Below are 23,168 nucleotides of genomic sequence, written 5' to 3'. Positions count from 1 at the left end.
ACTAGCTTGACCTGCTCAGAGAATCCCATTTTCAATTTTGTCATGTTTACAATTTAGGAAGGACGTCGACATTAATGAAGTTGCTATTATCGGCTTTTTTTACCAAGATATTTAAAAAAAAAAAAAAAAAAAAAAAAAAAAAAAGGAAATGAGCAAAGAATGGAGTGTTTAACTTTTTATCATAAATCATAAATCCATGGTTTTAAAACAATCCATTGTGTAATTAATTCTGTATTTAAGAAGAAATTAAATTGATAATGTATTTCACTGATTCTAAATTAGTTATGTACATTCATGTCTGGAACAGATCGAGATATTTTGATACTGGGTTCTATAGGGGTTCCATAAGAAGGAGTTTCCGAAATATTGTTTGACCAACTTTTAAACGAAATGAAAAATTTTCCACCAAATGGGGTTAAAACGGCCGTACTCCCTCCTGCCTGGTATTTTATTTCACGACCAGAATTATAGCAGAAAAAAGAGTGTATCGGTATGTGGTCACATTCATTTATTACTGGTATATGTAAGTAACAACAAACACTATCTTTGAAGATAATATTCAGAGTTGAGATATTATTGATCGTCACAATCTTTCCGGAGCCGTGCAAACTACTTCGTTGGTGGAGGTGGAAGAAGGAGGACGCCTGGATCAACATCCGGTAGTGTTATTGGTCTCTGCTCACAGATAAAAGCATAGTTTTCCAAACCATCTTCATCATTCCATCTGCCTGTAGCAGAAAGGCTCATATTCATTGCCAGATACTTCTGATCGTTCGAGGTCACCTGCTCTGGATTCATCGGTAAATATGTAATGGGTGTGCTATCATCGAACTGCCATTGGTCGTTAGTTCCAGGTGTTCGAAATCCTTGCATGTAGATATTCGTGGTCGTGCTCAACATCTGATCAGTAAGCACACATGTCCAAAGTATATCACGTTTATAAAGACAAAAAATAGAATCTGTGTAATGATACTTCTTTTGTACCTCAATGACACATAAATCAACTTTGAATATATAGTTATATATATTTCTTTATTAAAAGTACTGGCGGATCCAGAAATTCCGAATAGGGCGGAAGTGTTCATGTGATTTCCCTTTTTTCCATTTTCCTTATAATCAATATTAATGATTTTTTTAAAGCATAAGGTAGGAAAGCGTCGGATATTTGACCCCATCCCATTGTCTACGTCCCTTGTCTACGTAATGGTAATTATATCAAGGGGAGACAACTTTGATCTGATTTTTTTTTCTATTTTACTCGCTGTAAGTATTGGTATCTTAATTTGTGTTTACTGTATTGTGCAGTCACCTTTAGCGTATATGTAGACGGCTTCTTGTTTGCCAACGTCATCTATTTTCACGAGGGAACTGCTTAGTGATGGGGTACATGTACTCTTGGCCGTTCCGTAGTCAACCTTTGTGTCATGCAGCTTGATGCATAAATCAAATTTTTCAAAGAAATGATAGCCGTTTTTGTACTCACAGTAATACCCAGCTGAAAAAAAAAGGATATTTTTATATGGAACGCCTAAAGTGTCTAATGAGATACACATTTGTTAATGTGTTGTAAATCATATATTTTTTGCTGTGGTTTTATTATTATATGTGGTCATTTTGTACTTACGAGGGAACATCTTTACATATATCGTTTTGTGTTTACGTTGTGTCATTTCGTTTACGTCCAGTCGTTTTATTAAGTTATGTCAACATAAATTTACGTTATGACGTTATGTGGATTTATCCTTACGTGCGGTGTTTTTTTTTTCATTACATGAGGTCGTTGCGTCTCTACGTATTGTTGATCTCTAATAGGTATAACTAAATACTGCATATCTACTTTCTTTTCTTTACTTGCAGTGATTTCTTCTTTACATGATATGATTTTTCTTCTCTAGGTGATGTGCACAAAAATATTTATGATGTGTGACCTCGGAACTTTTCGATCGTGTAAACTTCAAATCAGGTCATAAATGGCAAAATAGATTTCAAAACGCTGATTAGAAAAGTGCTGGACGAAACAAATTTGGAAAGTCCATTCTTCCAACTTAATTTTACATAATGAAAGAGTAATCCATCGGGAAAAATGGAAAGGAAATGATATTGGCCATTAATTACTCCTTGCTTTGAACAATCTACTGTAATTTGACGTATTAGTGATGAAGAGTAAAAAAAAAAAATAAAATATCGCTATATATACCAACAATTTTTCTTTATATTTCACTTTTTAACCACTAAAACGTCAAATTACTGTGAAGAAGCCCTACTGTTTTACACGGGTTATGAAAGGAAGTGCATAGAATTACGAAGTATCAACGTGCAGCAAAATCCCAACAGCCAAAACTACAAAGGAAAGTAAATCATGATGAACTCAAACATCATAGCCACCCATACCCGGTTCAAACTCTCGAAACAAAAGTGGTGTCAGGTGTTCCTGAATGGTATACAAGTAATACGTCGGCTGAGATAACCCTTATGCATCACCCCACTCATCAACCAAAATATGATTTCCAGTTATTCTTATGCTTCCTATTTACGAATCATTTTGCCGAAAAAAAACTAAAAAAAACTTAAGCATTTTTTATTTTTTGGCTACTTTTTATACCTCATTTTTTTACGTTTTATTTGTACTTCGAACTTCATTTTTTCTACACAACGAAGTAAATTCACTTATGTATGCATCAACATGTAGCCCAATGTTTTAGCTTTACAATGGTACCAAGAAAGTTACGTTTATATGATTTTGGAGTAATTTCTTCTGTATCCTCCGTTATTATATTTTTTGTTTTCAGAATACCGTAGTTAAAACAAGCGTTTGTGTGATACATTGCATTTACTTAGTGTCGAAGCTTTAAAATTAACCCAATTAATTAATACTTGAACTTTTCCAAGTTAAATCGATTATACTTTTTACTTGATGAAAGTTTACAAAATTTTTAAAACTTTCATCAAGCAAAAATATAATCGATTTGACAAAATGCCTCATTTTTACATATTGTGGTAGAAATTAAACAGAATTTGGACATCAACGCAAAAGCAACATTTTGAGTTTTTTTTTCTAGAGATAAAGAGCTATATAAATATTTATAATAACAAACATATGCTGAAATACAAAATTATACCAATCAAATAAATATTCGGTGTGCTGAACACATGCTCCAAGGAATTACTTCTCATCGGCAGCATTTTAACCATTTAATCATAGGAAGTTCAAAACATATTTTTTCGGTCTACGAAGAAATAACCTCAATCACGTGGAGCACACTAAATAAGCTGCGTAGCTGGTTATTTTTACATTATTTTATTATGCTCTTTGTCACCGGATTACATTCTTTTGATTTCCAATAGAATCTTGGTTCCATTGATTACTCTTTCAAATGTGCACCATGGGCATTGAGGTCATTTCAAATAGACCGAAACAATTTAACAGTCATTCATTATAATTTAATTTTAGCATCGAAATTCAACCAGTAGATCATTCTGAAAGGTTGATGACGTCACAGTCACATTACAACATTTGGTCTATGAAGTGATGGACACATTTTTAAACAACCAGAAAACATGTTACTTTTGAAATTAAATTATTAAATCGTATACCGATATTTTTTATTCAAAGAAACTCATCTGTAATAACTGAATTGGCTAGGTTTTGATTGATAAACGCGTGTTTACATTCGTACGCCAGGTTTAAAAAAAATCTGTTGTGTCCTGCTACTGACGGAAGAATTTCAATATTGTGTTACATATATTTCCTATTTTTTTTACATTTCCTCAGATCTTTATCAATTTTATCTCTATTTCGATGTCGCTGATTTGATTTATAGAAATTACCTTCCGAAGAACTGAGTAGTTTGAAAATGTTTCCTTTTATTACAGACATGCTGAGCATTAAGATAAATATCACCTCAAAAAAGTTAAATTTGAGATGCACCTCTTTCAAAAAAATAAATAAATAAAAAAATGATTATTTTATAATTTGATCTTGATTTAAAAAACTCTAATTTATAGCGAATAATATAGTTTACTTCAAGGTAATAGAGTTGATCTTCCCAACTGATTGAATGGACATTACCTGAGGAAATATCTTGTGCAGTGAATAAACAAATATCGAAGTCATTTAATCTTTTATCTTTTCAGAGGTATACATTTGAATCAAAGTTTTGTAGACAGTTTAAATTTCTTTGTCAATTATACAGTAAACTATCTTGTGATTGTTATTCAATCAAGGTAAAGCCAACTCTTTTCAATGGACATTATATCTTATTCGCTATAACTTTAATTCATGGAAACTGTCAGTATTTTGAAAACACTTAATAACTGGTACAAAAGCATTGATACGAATAATAATTAAAAAAAAGAATTGACCACAAGTCGTTTATACCGTAATTCAGACATATTACCTTTTTGAAAATGTGTCCATCCAGTTTCGGAAGCTCCAATGCTCCCGTAATGTTGGTCATTGTACAGATTACACTGTTTGGTAATTTTGTAGGCGAAAGAGGTACAGTATTTGTACTTTAAACATTGTAGTGCACATGAGAATATTGAGGTGTTGTTAATGATGCGATATATTCTGTCTGTGATGATCCTTCCTCCCAGACTACCGTCCATGGTGAAAGTTGTCTGTAAACCTGACGTTAGATATGTCACACATAACAGAAATATCAACAAAAATATTTTTTCTTTTCTGTTCATTTCATACAACAGATACTTAAATGATAAATTCGATCAAATGAACATCTAAATTGTTTAAACAGTTATTCTTCTGAGTATTAGTATATATATATATATCATTTCAGACTCTTAAAAGTTAAGAGCATAAAAAAGATTTATCTTAAGACATGGTTCCCGGGGGTACTTTAGATATGTTTTATGATTTCGCATAAAGAGGTTAGAATAATAAGGGCATTATAAGCAATAAAAGCTGATAATTCGTTGAGGCATCGAAATTTTAATTGAAATTATAATCTCATTTTGATCATCCTATTCATAACATTATGCTCGAGTCATCATGATAATGAGAATTATACTAAAGGAAAATTTGAAAAAAGTTGAATGCATTAATCGCTTTCTCACGAAAGAGAGGATTATTGTTGTTTACTATACTTCGTATGTTGTTTGGAGATTTTTTAGGGGTAACTCCGTGTAAGAATTAGGCTGTAGGTGATTTATGCGGGTGAAACATAGTCTGAAATAACCCACTACTTGATTATTTTTATTATTGGAATCATGAAATCAACACAAAAAATCTTTTAATGTTGGTAAAATGAATTATAATTTTACTGGAATGCACTGCAAGAGTAATCAAGGGAACCAAGGTTATAGCGGTAATCAAAAGAATATAATCCAGGGACAAAGACCAGACATGGAAAACAGACACACACAACAAAGAACATACAGTAACTAAAATCATACATACAAAGTAACAGAAGTAAATGAGCAACTCGGACTCCACTAAAAACTGGGAGCATGGACCAGGTGCACCGGTAGGGTAAGCGTCCTCTGCTTTTCTAGAAACACCCTCCGAGTTGCTCATAAAAAAAAGAACATTTCAAGGAAGACAACTATAAACAGATTTCTAATAATCGAATGAAAAGCATCAAAACATATCAAGTAATGCAGATATCAAACAGTGGTAATTTCATATAGAAAAAAAAGAACTCCTTTAAGTGAAAGTGAATTTTCAGATAGGTGAGTTTATAACATGCATACTTTCGATTTTCCTGGTTTGCCTGAATATTAAAGACTTGTAATCGATAATTATACCTACCATTTACTTTCACCTCATTTCAGCTATAGGAAAAAAAGTGAAAAAGTGGATCAATTTTTGATAAAATTGAGAAGCTTATGGTTATGCTGCAAGTACTTAAACCCGTGTAATCCATCATAATAAAACATCGCCAAATTGATAATATAACAAAAAAAAATATTTTTAATTTCTCGAAATTACATTCTGGTGAACTGAGTATTTTGGAAATCTTTCCTTTTATTACAGACATGCTGAGCATTAAGATAAATAACTCCTCAAAAAAGTTAAGTTTGACATGCTCCTCTTTCACAAAAAAAATGGCTTATTTTATAATCTGATGTTTCCTGTGGATATTTTACTCAAAACACTAAAATCTCTTAATTTTTCTGACTTTTTATTGTAGGAGATCAGCTTCGTATATTGATAACGTTGTTCGTTTACAAGAAATTCTTTTGCGATGCAAAAAATAATGTTCAAATTTGATATTTCTGAATATCGAAATTGCTGAAGATTATTGAAAATTACTATATAGTTCTATATCACAATTCATAATTAAATCCATTGATAATAGGATTAATTGTCATCTTGATTACATTATACTGCGTGTATCAAACTGAAAAAAAAGCAGTAAAAAGTAATCCAGGAAAAATATAATCCAATGAAACGAGAAACGGACACTTGCCTAATTGATGATAACCATATGAGTACCGAAAGATGTAAATATTCAAACAAGAAAAAGGACGCAAATGCTTAAAATAAAAGATTCATTTTTAATCGTAAATCCATTTCATTTCAAGGATTTCATGAAAGTCTGAAGTTTATATTTACATCACTTCGAATAAAAATTTTTTGAAAGAAGTATACCACCCCATTGAACAAATATATTTGAATTGACAAATAAATCAGCAAGCACTAGTAAACATATTTGGGACATTTTAAAATTAGCTTGGTACATTATCCACAAAATATGTCAACACTAACATAAAAAATTAATTGTTTATGTTTGAATCTATATTTATAAAAGCAAAATTGTTAATTTAATATTTCAATCTCCAAAACGTTCCAATAAGGAAACATTTCTATGGCATCGAAGATCTTGGATTTGACAGAGGTAGTCGACGCTTCTACTATGACAAATTTTTATTAAGAACCATAACCGATTATAAGTGTAGTCATTCAGTTGATTCTCATGAAGACTGCTACTTAAAAACTCCCAAATTATTCGATAAATCCTACTCCAGAGCTATAACAGTATCTGACTTTTAGACTTCTCAAGTTTCACATTTCTTCATTAACGACAAAACCAAACGACATGACTGAGTAGCAAAAAAATTCTATTGTAGGATTATAAGATGGGACAAGTAAACACATGTAATTATCAACAGAAAAGAAAGATGTTATTATTGAAATATCAAGTGTGTTTCAGTATTTCATGCTTTTTAAGTGTTGAAAGAGTGTGATTTTAATCTCCCAAATATGGTATTTTTTTTCTGAAAGAATCTGATCGGAAGAGGACAATGCCGCTTTCAGTCTACCTCTGTTAAATGTTTTATTTCTGATTTCCTTATCTTTGTAGTTTTGAATCTGTGTTGCTAGGTCAACAATAGACTCATGCTACATTTAGCTCAGTAAACGTTTTGTTTTAGATTAACATGTACTCTTTATTATAAATCCATATAATATTGATTTCCTTAGATATTTCTTTTCTACTTAATACCAAATATTAATTTTGGTTTCTATGTATTTTAAAACTTTTGTAAAGGTCCCTTTAAATACTTTGTAAGATAATTAGTTCACACAACATCTTATGTGTGCTTTTCAAAGTCTGAAATAGATCGAAGCCCAACTTAAGGGATGAAAAAATAAATACCAAAACATTTAATTGTCGTGCGCAGAATATAATTTAAAGCTGCATTAGCTAACAAATTTGTTCAGTTTTGATTCTACTGAATTTTGCTGATTCGATGAAATAAGTTTGTAGTAATGCAATTGAAGCAACAAATGTCGATAATACCTACAGAATATTGTGAAAACAACGTTTTTTTTTTAAATCAGAGAAGATAGATAGCTCTGATCTTATTTTTCGGCATTACTTCCGAAGATTGTCGACAGGCCATTCACCTTGCTTAAAAAATACTTTAACCTTGGTTAAAAAATAGCAATAACGGATACACAGGTAAGCACTGTCTTGTTTTCATATCATTTCATCTAGTTCTTGATTAGTTTAAAAATGAATAATCTCCATATTTGTGCCACATTATACGTAAAATTAAAAAAATCCTTGCGTTTTATTCGAACTTTTTTCTTTTACAGCTTGAGTCCGTCGTTCTTTCTTGCCGTTGAATAACACATGCGCGGATTAAGGTCACCAGAAGTCACATGCATACGAATTTAACTAGGTCGATTTTTTTGTCTTGCAAGACAATAAATATATAGACACCTATTTCATGTATTTAATGCATTTTATGTGTGGATATCAAATGAAATTATACAAGAAAAGTACAATTTAGTAGAAATGATTTAAGGTTAAGGCATATTTCAACAGAAACAACAAATTACGAAAATGACAGCTAATGCAGCTTTAATCTTATCTACTTTTTAAAGTTTTTTGTCGAGCAGTTAGTATTATAACCTTATTTTTAAATTTGTCATGATCAGGCGTAGTTTTTGTTTGGTATATGTTTCATAGTTTAAACTTTCATCAGAAAATAGACTTTTGTGACACAAAATTGAATTTTGTCTTACAGAATTAAATTTTGTGACACAGATTTGAATTTTGTCTCACAGAATTGCATTTTGTAACACAGAATTGAATTTTGTCTCACTAAATAGAATTTTATCTCACAAAATTGAATTTACTTTTGTGACACAAAATAGATTTTTCTGACACAAAATTGAAAAAGATAAAGTCTCATTCGGCGCCCCGTAGGAATACCCGGTAAACTACTCTTACACAATGAATATAATCGACAACTTCTGTTATTATTTCAGTATAGCACATTCTTATAGTAAAACTAATTTGTTTAAAAAAAATAAACCAAACGTGCTTTATTGAAAACTTATAGCTTAACTGCAACAGCTTTTGAAATAACAAATGATATTTTCTAAATTTCTACTTGATATTGGCATCCATTTTGTAAATATGTGGAAATTTAAAATATATTGACACGAGAAAAGGTAGTTCCTGGTATAAAAGCTAATAACGTGTAAGCAGATTTGATTGGATATTTAAAAAACTGTCAATTTCCTTTTCCTTGTCAGGCTGAGAGTCAAATTCCAGGATCACAAGGCATACTTCACTCAAGTAGAATATAAGTTAATATCAATTGATACTAGACAAAGTTAATACTAGGGACTCGGATGATAAATTGTAGTTTTATTACTTCAGAAATCGATTCATTTTAATTTGCAAAACATTTAGGTTGCTTTAAAGAAATATATTTCGGAAATACATTGTTTGAAATTCTTGCCATTTTGTGGCCCCATCATATATTTCACACACAAAAATTCATAAACATTCATATTGAACAATCATGTATATGACTCAATCAGTTTACTAAAAGAAGACGATATTGAAATGGTTTTGTCAGACCCCCATTCTAACCAATATATATTAAGTTACTTTTTAGTACTTGGCTATAATTTCCTCGAGTTCCAGTACCACAAAATGCATGTTGTTTGGAGCATATTCATTTATTTCCTGCTTCTTTATAGTCTTATTGTTTCTAGTGTAAAAGAAAACAAATTCTTAGTGAAAAAGCCAAAAATAATTGCAAGTTCTGGGCTAAGGCTAAGGACAATGGTTAAGCAATCGTTATTGGCTTGTGCTAGGTTATGTAGTTCTGATGTACATTGTTTACGTGGAACATTTGTACTACAGAGTGGAGAATGCAGGACGGATTCTGGAAATATACCATTAATCGAACATTCTAACAGTAGTATTGTATTGATGAAATGCGGCAGTAAAATAAAAGGTACTAGTATTGATAGAAATCGAAAAATATGTTTTACGCCATGATTGAAGATACTTAATGCTTTGTTGTTTCAAAAATCAGTGGTAATATTCTATAGGCTCACAATTCTACGCTATTCGTCAGTTGGTCTTCGCTAGCCTTAATTTTTCCACCGTACAACACTCCTTATATGATGAATAAAACTCTTTTTAAGCAGGGCTATGTTACTTCAATTTTTAAATTCCTTAAATTCTTCACTAAAAATCGTTTGTTTTCTTGTACCGATATTTTAAAACACCAAATGTTAGAAGTTTTTGCTTAACTACAAGACATGTCTTAAGTGTCAGTCTGTAAGAATCAGGCAGTAGGTGAAACATGGTATAAAAAACCCATCATTTTGATTTGACTATTTTCACAATCAGAATCAAGGAAAACAGATACAATTGTCCATATCATGCTGGGCCATTGAGTTATAATGTCGATGAAATGCACTGAAAATGAACATGTTCAGGATAGATAACTCTGTCAAAAAAAATTAAAATTTCTGTTTTTGGCTATACCTTAAAAATATGATAGGAAAATAGGGATTTCTTTTTTAAAAGATTATTTTCACATTTAGTTGAAGGGGAAAAATATAAAGTTTAACGGCGCCTCTGCCATAATGCCTATACGAAAGCCAAGATTAAACGTACATTTTTTGGCTAAATTGATTTAACTTAAACACTACATCCATTCATCATTCTTACAGAATACGTTGAAATAACAACACAGCCCCTCGTGGTAACATCGGTACCATCACTAAGGAAAACGCTTAACGAAAGGTTCGTATTGTTCCAAGTAAAAACATGTGGAGATGTGAATATATTTTTTCGTGGTAAAAACTCCAGTGTATATGACGTACGTTTTGGAGAAAATAAGGGTTTGATGTCAAGGATATGGTTTGATTCAGTTGGCGGTTCCCAAAGTTCAACTCATTACACCTCTATCATAGACTGTGATTCTTACCAAGATTTCTGGATAACCTGGAACGACGATACCATAAAAGTAGGAAAGGGAGGATTGAAAGGAACTCACATGTTCCTTATGTATATTCCAGGTTTTGTTATTCCAACAATAGACACAGTCGAGATTCAGTCTCACATCTCCTTAGCTAATTGGACATTTCAGATAGAAAAGGTCTGTAGATATTTTATGCATAATACATTTGTATCTGTGTAGTCTGGTTGGTGGTAATATCCCGATTAATAACAAAAATACCCTATGGCACAAACTAAATGTACGATCGTTACTTCTATGTTTGACAGTTTTCAAATTAAAAAAAAAACTGTAAAAAAAGGCGCATGACCTATACATATATAGGTCCAGTGATTGAAAATATACACTGGCAGCGATTAAATTTGTGATATTATCTTACATTTTACATTTTCCAAGTTAAATAGCAACACTTGTCTTTAAGGTTTTGAATTCAGTGGAGAACACTTAGATTGGAGTATATCAGGATATGATAGTTTATATACGATCTTCATCACACCTTTATTTTTAAGGCAATACATTTGATCTAGAAAAAAAACCTGCTCTAAAGCTCCAACTTCAAAGTATAGGAAACAAATGAGCAACTCGGACTCCACTAAAAACTAGGATCAATGACCAGGTGAACAGGTAAGGTAAGCCTCCTCTGCTTTTCTAATAACATCCGCCAAGTTGCCCATGGACATACGAAAGAGGAAGAGGTAAAGTTATGACACGGGAAAGAAATCGGTTTTCATGGTGAAAAAAAAACAAGCAAATTACATGTATCTATTACATACATGTAATTTGCTTGTAATAAAATAATATGACGTATTTCATAAGTCCTGTTGGCGTGTAATGAATTGTTGACATTGAGTGAGTAGCATGGTAGGTGTCTTGCAAGAAATAGGCATTTCTTAACCTTCTACAGAACAAGAATCCCCCGTCGTTTGTAAGTGAGGTTAGTACATTTTTTTAAAATTTTTTTGCATGTACGTTGAAGTTTTTTTGTGTTGTACGATTTTGTCTTCGTAATTTTTCTTTCTGCAGTTTCCGGCATTGTCTTCCAAAAGCAGAAGACGCTATCCCTACCAATGCAGCTGGTCCATATATCATGTTTCAGTGAAGTTTGATGGCTGCTCACTCCTACTGTTTTCTTGGTCTAGGTCTTTGTCGTTTAAATAAGCTATTCGCCGTTCTTATCTTGGTTTCTTGGTTTTATTTCCCTCGTTTTTGTATTCAGTAGTACAAGTTCTGTTTTAAGGCTTCAAAATCCGTGCTATATTTCTGAACATGGAAATAATGCAACAAATCACGAGGAATTGCATAATGGGTGACACGCTCGTAATTTTGAGCTATTGCTGATAACTGTTTCTGACTTACTGCCTTTTGCTCTACATGCATCATATCTATATGAGATATATTGCTCAATCTATCACACACACCACTAACTAGTATAAATTATTTCATTTTTAGGAGAATTGTTAATGCAGGGAGATCCGATAGGATGTTACAACCGAATAAAGCTGAAATTTCATAGACATTGTGCCATGTATGACATTAACGATGGTTTGACTATTGCGATATGATTTTTCTTATTCTAATATCATGTCTGAATCATTCATGTAATGATTAGTTTATGGTGTATTTTATATCTATTGTTTTCATTTATTCATTGATCAGTGGCGAATGTTGAGGCTTTTATATTCAAAGCCATTTTATAAAATGATTTAATATTTGTATTTAAATTAAAGATTAATTTATTTGTTCTTTAATTCTATAGAATAATGGCAGCTCAGTGCATGTGATATCGTGTTTTATGGAACACGTAAATGCCTAGCGGAAGTCGATATCTCTTTAAGTGTTCCATAAAACATGGTACTGCACACACCAAGATGACATAAATGTTTCATTACGTTTCTCTGTAGAAATTTGAAGAATTAGTTTCTCTACATCATGATTCAGAAAAATATATTTTTATGTACATTTACTTAGGTCGAGTCAAGTATAACCACTTTTTGTATGTATTTGATTTTGGATGTCCTTTTTTAAAGTGAGAAAATTTAGGCAAATACATCGAAATATTTGACCAATTAATATTTACTCTGATGATCACTTTTATTGTGAATGTAAACAGCTAACATCAGCAGTACAGTGCAATATCACTTGTAATCAAAATACCAAGCGTTCAGTGTCACAAAATATGAGTATGTCAGAAATACATCAACTACAAAATACGAAATGTAATAACTACAAATAAACGTGTTATGTAATTTTTCGTTTCATGTGATTATCTTTATCTTTTTGGTTACTTCAATATTTTTTTCTATAAAGTTTGTTACGAGAGTATACTGCATATCTGGGAATCGCACATAAGTGCGATTAAAGAACAGCATTTGAAATATTAAACTTCGCACAAGAGTAGAAAATATCAACGAACTTTACAATGTACTGAAGTAAGCTAATGTCTCTTTCGAAAGCATTTGGAGCCCCTGAGCTATAATACAATACACTACTATATTCATATGTGTGCAACTCATGAAATCATTTCTTTTGATTAAATCCATGCGTTTTATTTTGACTAAATAGAATTTAAAAGAAGGAAACTAGTTTTCTATTTATAAAATATATGATAAAAACGACCTTAGAAAAAGCCATACAAGTAAACTAAACTAGAAAAAAAAACTTTGAGCAACGCCCACTGACTTGACTCCGCCCTATCCCTCATTTGATAAAATGCGTCTTTTGGATCAAAATATATAATAGGAAGTCACAATATAAATTGTGCAATAAAGATTCTGTGAGAGATTTATTAAATTCCATTCAGTGGTGTAGGTGGGGTAACAGGTAAAGAATCCTAACGAACGGAATGGATAAAAAAAAGGAAGAACAGAAACCCCTATCACTATAACGAAAAATACCTTTGTTTTAATTTAATTTGAGTATGTTTTGCCAAATAAAAAGAGTCAGATCTAGGTTCTAGTACATTCGAGAATAACAGTATGAACCAATGGTTGAGTTTTGAATCTCGGCATTGCAAGCTAGGTGTGCATGGTATTACATTTGAAAGATCTAGTGCACACTAACACAACATTCCAATCGAAGACATAATCAAATACACTAATTCAAATATATATACATAATTAACTTAAGAATTTTCAAAACTTGTACTTACTTCTTTTGAGTAATGATCAACGTGTCATGGTTTTCCCTTTCCTCTTTGGTCTAGCCCGGACTTAACCTTTTATGAGCGACTCGGTGGGTGTTTCTAGACCAATAGAGTACGCTTATCCTACCGGTGCACCTGGTCCATGCTCCCAGTTTTCAATGGAGTTTACATTTGTTACTTTGTATGTATTATTTTGGTTATTTATGTTTTTTGTTGTTTTTGTCTGTTTTCCTTGTCTGGTCTTTGTCCCTGGATTACATTGTTTTGTTGATTTCCGCTAGAATCCTGGTTATCTTGATTCCTCTTTATTCAATAAGACCATAACTTTATCTCTACATCTCTGAATTTACTCAAACAATTTTTAATAGATAGTTAAAAAAATGAGGTTTTTGATAGTTATCTGCCCTTGAAATGTTAATTTTCAGTGCATTTTAATGAAATGATACCTAAATTTACCAAAATGATATTGAAAATCTATTTTTGTCCTTGATTCTGATGGTGCAAATAGTCATCTTAAACATTCAAAATTGTGGGTTTTTTATATCATGTTTTACGCACTGCCAAAGTCTTAGAGAGACCGAATTTAAATCAGTCTGATTCGAGGTAATGTAAAATTGTTATCTGATAAAACCATCAGAGTCAATCCTTTTGGATCTTACAAAATACTGGCCACTCAATCGAAATCGCTCAAAAAAGATAAACCACACATACACATTTTCTAAATTCTGAAAGTAGGAAAAACTTACCATATAAAATTGTTTGATTCCCACCTAAGATTGCTGTACACCAATGGTAAACCACACACACACACACACACACACAGACACACACACACACAGTTTCAAAATCCTTAAGAGTTACATGAAAAGTCGAAAAAACCTATTATTTTAGATACAACAGTAATAGAACACATCGTTGTTTTTTCTCTATTATTGAACTATTATCGTAGAAGGGAGAATTACCGTAAAGTACCAATTTGATAATTATGATGAACAATATGTTCTCACTGTACAAGTGACTGCTTTTGCCGAAATGTAAAATGTAATGATCGAGTATTTATAGTGGGAGTCATTGTGGTTATGATTCTCCACAATTTCTTCAAATTAACTTGTCTGAGTGCGTTTAAAAATCGGCTGGACGGATTCCAAATACACCGACAAGTATTCTATACCAAAATATACATGATTTCATTACTCAAAAATAAAGATTATATTGTCATAAATAGCAAGTAGTTCCGGAATAAAATATCAAGCTTCACTGGTATTCTATTTATTTTATTGTTTGCATTTTTCAATTGTAGGAAACACGATTTGATAATTAAATAATAGTTAACAACAACAACAACAACACAAACTACATATAAAGTCGATATTTTATACTTGGTAACATTCGTTGTGAACCTTATCAAGTTTGATACTCACATTAATTTTTCTGCTACGAAACGAAAAACGCATTTACCTTTGAATGTGTTTGTATGCTTTTTTGTAATTTGCAAAACAACTGCTATAAAAGTAAAAGAAAACCATTTTTTAGTGGAGAGACAAAAAACAATTGCGTTTTCTAGGTCAACCTTTAGGACAGAGGTTGAACGATCGTTAATTGTTTGTATGTTGTTTGTGCCACAAAGTTACCAATGTAGGATGAACTCCGGACGTTATCCAGCAATAGAACATTCAAATAGTGATATCGTGTCAAGAAAATGCGGCAGAAAAGTCAAAGGTACTAAATTGTTTTTACTACCATTTGAGAATGCTACGGCGTACCTAGTGGACTGTTTTATTAATACAATAGATGCGTATGTTAAGGGCATTATCCTAATGAATGGGTTGTCGACAGAACAGTGGAATTACCTTAAACGTTGATAATACACCGAGTTAGTTGCAGGAGAAAACAATATAACTGTTAAAGAAAAGCAGTATCACTTCCCAAGGCAGTCGATTTATTCGCTCTACACAAGCAACTATTGTGCTTATTTCATTGACAAAAAGCATGACTGCTTGTTCACTTATTTTTTTCAGCTTTTTTCATTTTGTTGTTTAGAAGGGTCTTAGTTTAGAAATGCTATTTCTGTTTTACCAGAAAAATTCTGTCAGAGATTACATTGGGTATGGTTCCGATAGAAGAAGAGGACAGAAGCTTAACATATAATTTCATTGCCTTTTTGTTACTGTTAACTGCAAATCAATCTTTCTTTGTTTTATAATAACTACACTTCAAATACTGTGTGATGTTGTTTACCAGGGGGATTTTATATACAAATGATGTATTAAACAATTTTGAAATTTAGAAAGTTTTCAAGTGACGATGTTTCATTATACTGACTGTTCAATATTTACAACATCTTAATTCGGTCTTTTATTTTACAGAATTCGTAAACATTACAACTCAAGCAGGACATATCAGTACATTTGTACCATCATTAAATAGTTCACTGAAAAATAGATTCTTGTCGTTCCTGGTGAAAACATGTAAGGAAGTTTAAATATTCCTTACAAGTAGAGATTCCAGTAAATATTACGTACATTTGGGATACAACAATGGCACGGGGTCTACCATTTATCTTTATCCTCCGAATAATTACAAAATGTCTACTCGAAAAACATCTTTTATTCATTGTGATGCCTTCAAAACATTTTGGATAACCTGGAAGTACGATACGATAAACATGGGAAAAGGAGAAAGAGGTACCAAGCCGTTTCTTACTTATATTCCTGGCAGTATCATCCAACCAATAAACGAAGTAAAGATCATGTCTAATATATCATCAGCTGATTGGATTTTTCAGAAAGAATAGGTTCATTTTTTATCGTTTGTATATAATTAAGTTTTAAGGCATAATGGATAGTAGGGTTAAAGCAAAATTCATACAGTTTATAAAATCTTATAAATAACGACACATCTTCTCTGTAGTAAAAATTTCAGGACACTAGTGCATGTAAAACTACCGGCCTACTATAATTACGCATTCCTTGTTTTATGAAATTACAAGACACAAGCTCCATGCAGCGACAGACGTTCGTTCCGTCTCTTACTAACCGCTGCAGACAGGCTTTTCGAAATTCTCGGACACTTTTCAAATGAAACGTTGTATGACAATCGGATAACGTCGCGTAAAATCATTCACTTCTTCTCGACATTGCAAGATTCTTGCATTTTCTGAGAGGGCTGGCTGCAGCGTCTAGAGTGAAGTTCGAACGTCAGACGCTGTTTCGAAGCTTGTTAGGCCGCATTATTTAACAATCAAACTTGTGGTTAATATTTAACATACAGAAATTGTAAGCGCTCGTCTTTTAGTTGAGCGATACATTCGATTTGTCTCAAACTTCATTTACAAAGTCTCTCATTTTCTTTGTACATAAAGGGTGGTTACGTTAGAACACTGACTATAAAGTAGGCATATTATCATCTGATATTAGCTGGTAAGGAGTGATGAATATTGTGGTACGGATCTTACTTTGTATTTTGTATCATGTCATATTACTAGTAAATTATTGAAATATCGGTATGAAAGGCTTTTCCGTCTTGTTTCAGCATATAACTGTGTTACATTATATCAGTGGCACATATGTAGACTTAGTACATGTGCTGTTGAATGATTTGTATAGTTACTTAATGTGGTTCCAAGCGGGGTGCTATTTAAAAAAGGGGGCATTTACTGGTTTAGTATTAGACAGGCCTTACAGGTTTTTGGAGTTTATGCTGTGACCTAGTTTCTGAGTAAAGACAAGAAAATCACTAATAGAGAAAGAACAAATATATCCATCACTAGTCAATGTCGTAGGAGAATAAGTCTAAGGGGTATGAACTATTGGAGGGATCACCTCTAATGCTTGCTTTACTAGTCAATGTCGTAGGAGAATAAAGCTAAGGGGTATGAACTATTGGAGGGATCACCTCTAATGCTTGCTTTACTAGTCAATGTCGTAGGAGAATAAGTCTAAGGGGTATGAACTATTGGAGGGATCACCTCTAATGCTTGCTTTACTAGTCAATGTCGTAGGAGAATAAAGCTAAGGGGTATGAACTATTGGAGGGATCACCTCTAATGCTTGCTTTACTAGTCAATGTCGTAGGAGAATAAGTCTAAGGGGTATGAACTATTGGAGGGATCACCTCTAATGCTTGCTTTACTAGTCAATGTCGTAGGAGAATAAGTCTAAGGGGTATGAACTATTGGAGGGATCACCTCTAATGCTTGCTTTACTAGTCAATGTCGTAGGAGAATAAGTCTAAGGGGTATGAACTATTGGAGGGATCACCTCTAATGCTTGCTTTACTAGTCAATGTCGTAGGAGAATAAGGCTAAGGGGTATGAACTATTGGAGGGATCACCTCTAATGCTTGCTTTACTAGTCAATGTCGTAGGAGAATAAGTCTAAGGGGTATGAACTATTGGAGGGATCACCTCTAATGCTTGCTTTACTAGTCAATGTCGTAGGAGAATAAGGCTAAGGGGTATGAACTATTGGAGGGATCACCTCTAATGCTTGCTTTACTAGTCAATGTCGTAGGAGAATAAGTCTAAGGGGTATGAACTATTGGAGGGATCACCTCTAATGCTTGCTTTACTAGTCAATGTCGTAGGAGAATAAGGCTAAGGGGTATGAACTATTGGAGGGATCACCTCTAATGCTTGCTTTACTAGTCAATGTCGTAGGAGAATAAGTCTAAGGGGTATGAACTATTGGAGGGATCACCTCTAATGCTTGCTTAGGGATGTCAAGCAATGTCATGTGTAATTTTGTACTCAAACACATGATTTGCGTCTTGTTTTTCTTTTTGCAGTTCTTGGCGAGGAAAGCTTAGTAAGATACCTAAATTCTGGAATGTTACTATGTACACTTTGCAGTATATAATCCTTACTGCCGTTCTTGGGAGAGGAAACTGGTGTATGTAGTACTAAATGTATGAGAAAACTTTATTACACACAGACAGTATTTTATTTTTCAGACTAACTGTTAATGCACTAGAATTCGACTAGATGTGGTAAAGCAGGTGTCAGAATTGAATGAATAAAAGATTTGCTAGACTTTGTGGAATCGATAGCCTGAATAGATACTTTGATTTCAATTAACGTTTGTCATTTAAAGTAGCATTGTTTGATTAAACTGGATGATCGAGGGTTGTAATAAGGCTCCCATATAGTCTGCTCGACGAAACAACCCCCCCCCCCAAAAAAAAAAAAAAAAAATCAAAAACAAAAACAAAATCAAAAAAAAAAATCAAAAAACAAAACAAAATCAAAAAACAAAGAACAAACACAAAAACAAACAAACAAAAGGTAGAAAAAGAATATGAAAGAATGAATAAAACAAACTGCTAAAAGACATAAACATATATATTTGTTTTAATTTAGGGAGGTGCAATGATTCTCAATGAGTTTACAGCGCAACAAATATTAAAAAAAATCACTTTTTAGTTTTAAAAGGGAAAACCCGAATTCAACGCAGTTTTGGTAATTCAAGATTTGATACAGAAAATACCAATATTATTTACACTAGAAATTAAAAACATAATGGAACCGGAAAATAACAAATAGTAATGTAACGGTTTCTACCATGTTAATTGAAGACTTATAAAAAACATTTGCATTTTTTTTAAATGTTGAGTCTGACACCGGACATGTATATCCAACCCTGAATATACTTGTAACCTGTCTAAATCGACCTTGCATGACAGTTCTTTCTTTAAATAACCTTTATAAACGGAACAAATATCACCGAAGTATCTACGGTCACAAAACATGAGGGTAGAATGGTAGGACTCTTATAATCGTATTTTATCTAAATTAATAGTTTTTACACATTTGATATGTTTATCAGAAGTACAGTAAATGTTTCAATACATCCTCGATACTATATTGGTGTATCGTTTTAATATGGTACTTTTTACAACAAATTTTGGAACAAAAGATAGGACAATGTTATATATTTGACATGTTAGCAATATATTACTTTTGGTATATGTAAAGCACAAGTAATTAAAATATACATTCGATTCGGAATGACAAAATATTGCTGTTCAAATTAAATGTACACCTTTACAATTAATTAATTTTCAGATTTTTATATCTTCATGTAATAATGTAAATGGTTTGAGATAAAATGTAATTATTGTCATTAATTAATTGTAAAGATGTACATGTAACGAGACAATTTTGCAAAAGTAAGTAATTCAATAGTTAAAGTTAGAAATTGGCAAATACTATATTTGTTAGTGACTAAAAGCTTAACAGAAAGGGACAATATCGTCCTGACATCACCAATGGCTCTTTACCAAATATCATAAAAAGAAAGATGTAACGTTAACTATATTTTAAGTCGAAAACAAAATTGCAACAAAGAAAAATTCTTCTTTACTTTGTATAACTTTGTGTCCTGTTTAATTTGTAGAGAAAGATGTGAATATCATAATCACAATGTGCCGAAGTTACGTTTTTGATTTTTTGCTTAAATACTCGTCAACAGGCATCATCTGCTCAATGTACAAATGAACAACCGTAGACTGCAAAGATGAGTTTTACGAAAGATAACTGTGTTGACAGTGGTAAATTCTCTCAGTTACCGATTACCTTTCTCTCCATTCCAAATATCGTTCTATACTTTACCGATTACCGTTCTCTCTGATAACAGATTACCCTTCTCTCTACTGTAGATTATCGTTCTCTTCACTACCGATTACAGTTCTCTACATAACCGATTACCAATTTCTACATTACCGATTATCGTTGTCTCCATTACTAATTACCGTTCTCACCTTATGTCGCCCTCTCTATTTCCGATTACATTCTCTTGATTTCTGATTAACGATTATGGTTCTCTCCATTTCCGATTACCGCTGTCTCCATTACTGATTACCGTTCTCTCCGTTGCTACTTACCGTCCTCTCCATTACCGATTGACGTTCTCTCCATTACCGATTGCCGTTCTCTTCATTTCCTAATATCGTTCTCTCCATTTCCGATTTCATCCTCTTGATTTCCCATTAATGTTGTCTCCATTACCGATTGCCGTTCTCTCCATTACGTATTACCATTCTCTCAACTACAGATAACGTTGTCTAAATTATCGATTACCGTTCTTTCCAGTAACATACACAAGGATTATAATTTGTGCTCTCAAATTATTTTTTTAAACCACACGTGGACGACCGTTAAATCTTTGTTTATGGTACACCACCATGTTGTTATGGGCGAAGTCTATTCGGTGAGGAGAATGTGTAAGACTTTCGTCATGGGAAAGCTTAATACATTTCAACACAGCTAATAATTTCTAAATTACTATTAGATTAATAAATATAATTAATAAATAATAAATAAACTCGTATCCACCGACATATTACAACGACAAAACAACACCTCTGCATTTTCGCAATTGTCCATTTCCGTGTCGACTTACTTTCGTCAGAATATTGTTTTAACAACTTAAAGTTTATATTCTACATATATAGGACGCCACTGACACCCCGGCCACATAATCTTACGAGACACTTTACATTCAAAACTTCCCCCAACAAGAAAATGCAACTTGCTCTGCACTTTAATTCCAGCTTTCACACAATCATATATGTTGTGAATACCTCATGTCATCTATCACAGGACTTGCGATAAGGTCTCTACACAGACAAACAAAACTATGTATCTTGACAGTCATGAGAGGAAAGATGTCAACTAGACTAAAGCCAACATGACGACTTTGATTTCCAAGGTAATCATTTCAGTGTAAAAACATTTCAGCTTGCAAGAAATATGTAAATTTTATGTTTCAAATCTCATTGGCTCGTCCATGTATTATTTTTCTGACAGGACACTGACTTCCCAGCTATTCGTTTTCTATAAAGAAATACTAGTTACTTTAAACTCATTAACTTTTCAGAGAATTTTCTGGTTTCAACTTAAGACTTAGGGGCTTATGTAAAAACATTCCGGTTAAAATATGTTGCTAATAGCTTGAGGTCGCTCCAAAAGTTTTACGGTTGTCATTACGACCCGATTTATGGGGGATCCGATTTCAATATGAAAAAAAAAATACCTCCGTATACCAGAGATATTATTTCATTATTACAGGTAGGAGCGTGTCTTTCATAAAATAAGAGCTGTTTATCTTTCCGAAAAAGCTGTGATATCCCTAATGTAAAGTGAGGTACAGTTTAAGTGTGCATAATGTGTTTTTGTATTGCAATAAATAGCAATTAGTCATTGAAATATTCTGGTTACTACACGATAACAGTAGCCTCCCATATCAATGCGCACGCATTCCGGGTAATAAATACATAAAGGTTTAACCATATTTAAATAATGATGCTCCACTTTCGTTGCCTGATAGAGCTGTGAAAAAATAGATATAGATCCGATAAAAAAAGAACAGGCTTATACATATATGTAACCGCTATTGCATATAAATTCGTTTTTACCATGTTTTTATAAAGTTAAACTTATTTTTACAGCTCTCTCTCAAGCAACAAGAGTTGAACATCATTTTTTTAGTCAGCAGCATTGGAAAATTTTTAACACTAATAAGCTTGCTTAGAGTTCTTGAGAATATAGCTCAAATAATAGTAAAAATAGATGGATTTTAAAAAGGGTGGTACAGCTGCAAGGGGAGTAGTAATACAAAACTTTGCTAGTTGAAAGATTTCAAACATGTTTAACTGTCAAAAACGAACAACAGACATACATATAAAAACATTCAACTTGCAACAAGTGAAGGTTGCTTGAAACCTACTTGGTTTATTTTCCTTAACCAATTAACAAATAAGTCACCATCAAGGGGAAGAATCAAAGTGGTTGTTTGCAAGTGTATTTCGTTCTTTACAGTGAAATTAATAAGATCTTTTTGTTTATGAGTGACTTTAATAATAGTTAATAACACAATTACCGAACTGATGTTTACAAATCGGAGGGACTTATCAAATAATACAAAAAATAAAATTTGCAAAGTCAAGAATAAGCCGAAAAATGGAAATAGACACTATGTTCCTCATACGGTACAAGTATTTTAAAGTGAAAAGATAGATTAAACCTTAATATTCAACTAAGCGTCCCACTTCTCAAGTGGTTACACACCACTAATTCAACCAATAAGCTTCTAGAATTTACGCAAAAATAGCCCTACACAAAATTTAGTGTACTTGTGTTACGTCACTGTGGAAAAGTGCACATTAAATCTTCACAAGTGAACCCATGTTTATCAGATAATAATATTTTCTTCAATTGTTCATAAATAGCTGAATTAAAATATTTTGAGAGTGTTGCATGAAGACCCCCTTTTGTAAAATAAAGGGGAATTTCCGT

The 23,168-nt window shown here is 32.4% G+C and overlaps 1 protein-coding gene across 1 annotated transcript; it reads left to right on the top strand.

The window, feature by feature from the left end:
- The first annotated feature begins 9,393 nt into the window (after positions 1 to 9,393).
- On the top strand, positions 9,394 to 12,954 carry LOC148603481 (uncharacterized). The gene is made up of 3 exons (XM_088552765.1): positions 9,394 to 9,720; positions 10,448 to 10,875; positions 12,184 to 12,954. Exons 1-3 carry the CDS (start codon positions 9,414 to 9,416, stop codon positions 12,193 to 12,195), a joined length of 747 nt encoding a protein of 248 aa, XP_088408891.1. The 5' UTR covers positions 9,394 to 9,413; the 3' UTR covers positions 12,196 to 12,954.
- Positions 12,955 to 23,168: the final 10,214 nt, after the last annotated feature.

The sequence above is a fragment of the Perna viridis genome, chromosome 11 (genome assembly GCF_037379345.1).
Source record: "Perna viridis isolate PV_CMFRI_1.1 ecotype Kerala chromosome 11, ASM3737934v1, whole genome shotgun sequence".
Lineage (NCBI taxonomy): Eukaryota > Metazoa > Mollusca > Bivalvia > Mytilida > Mytilidae > Perna > Perna viridis.
This window is presented reverse-complemented; position numbering and strand designations above follow the sequence as displayed.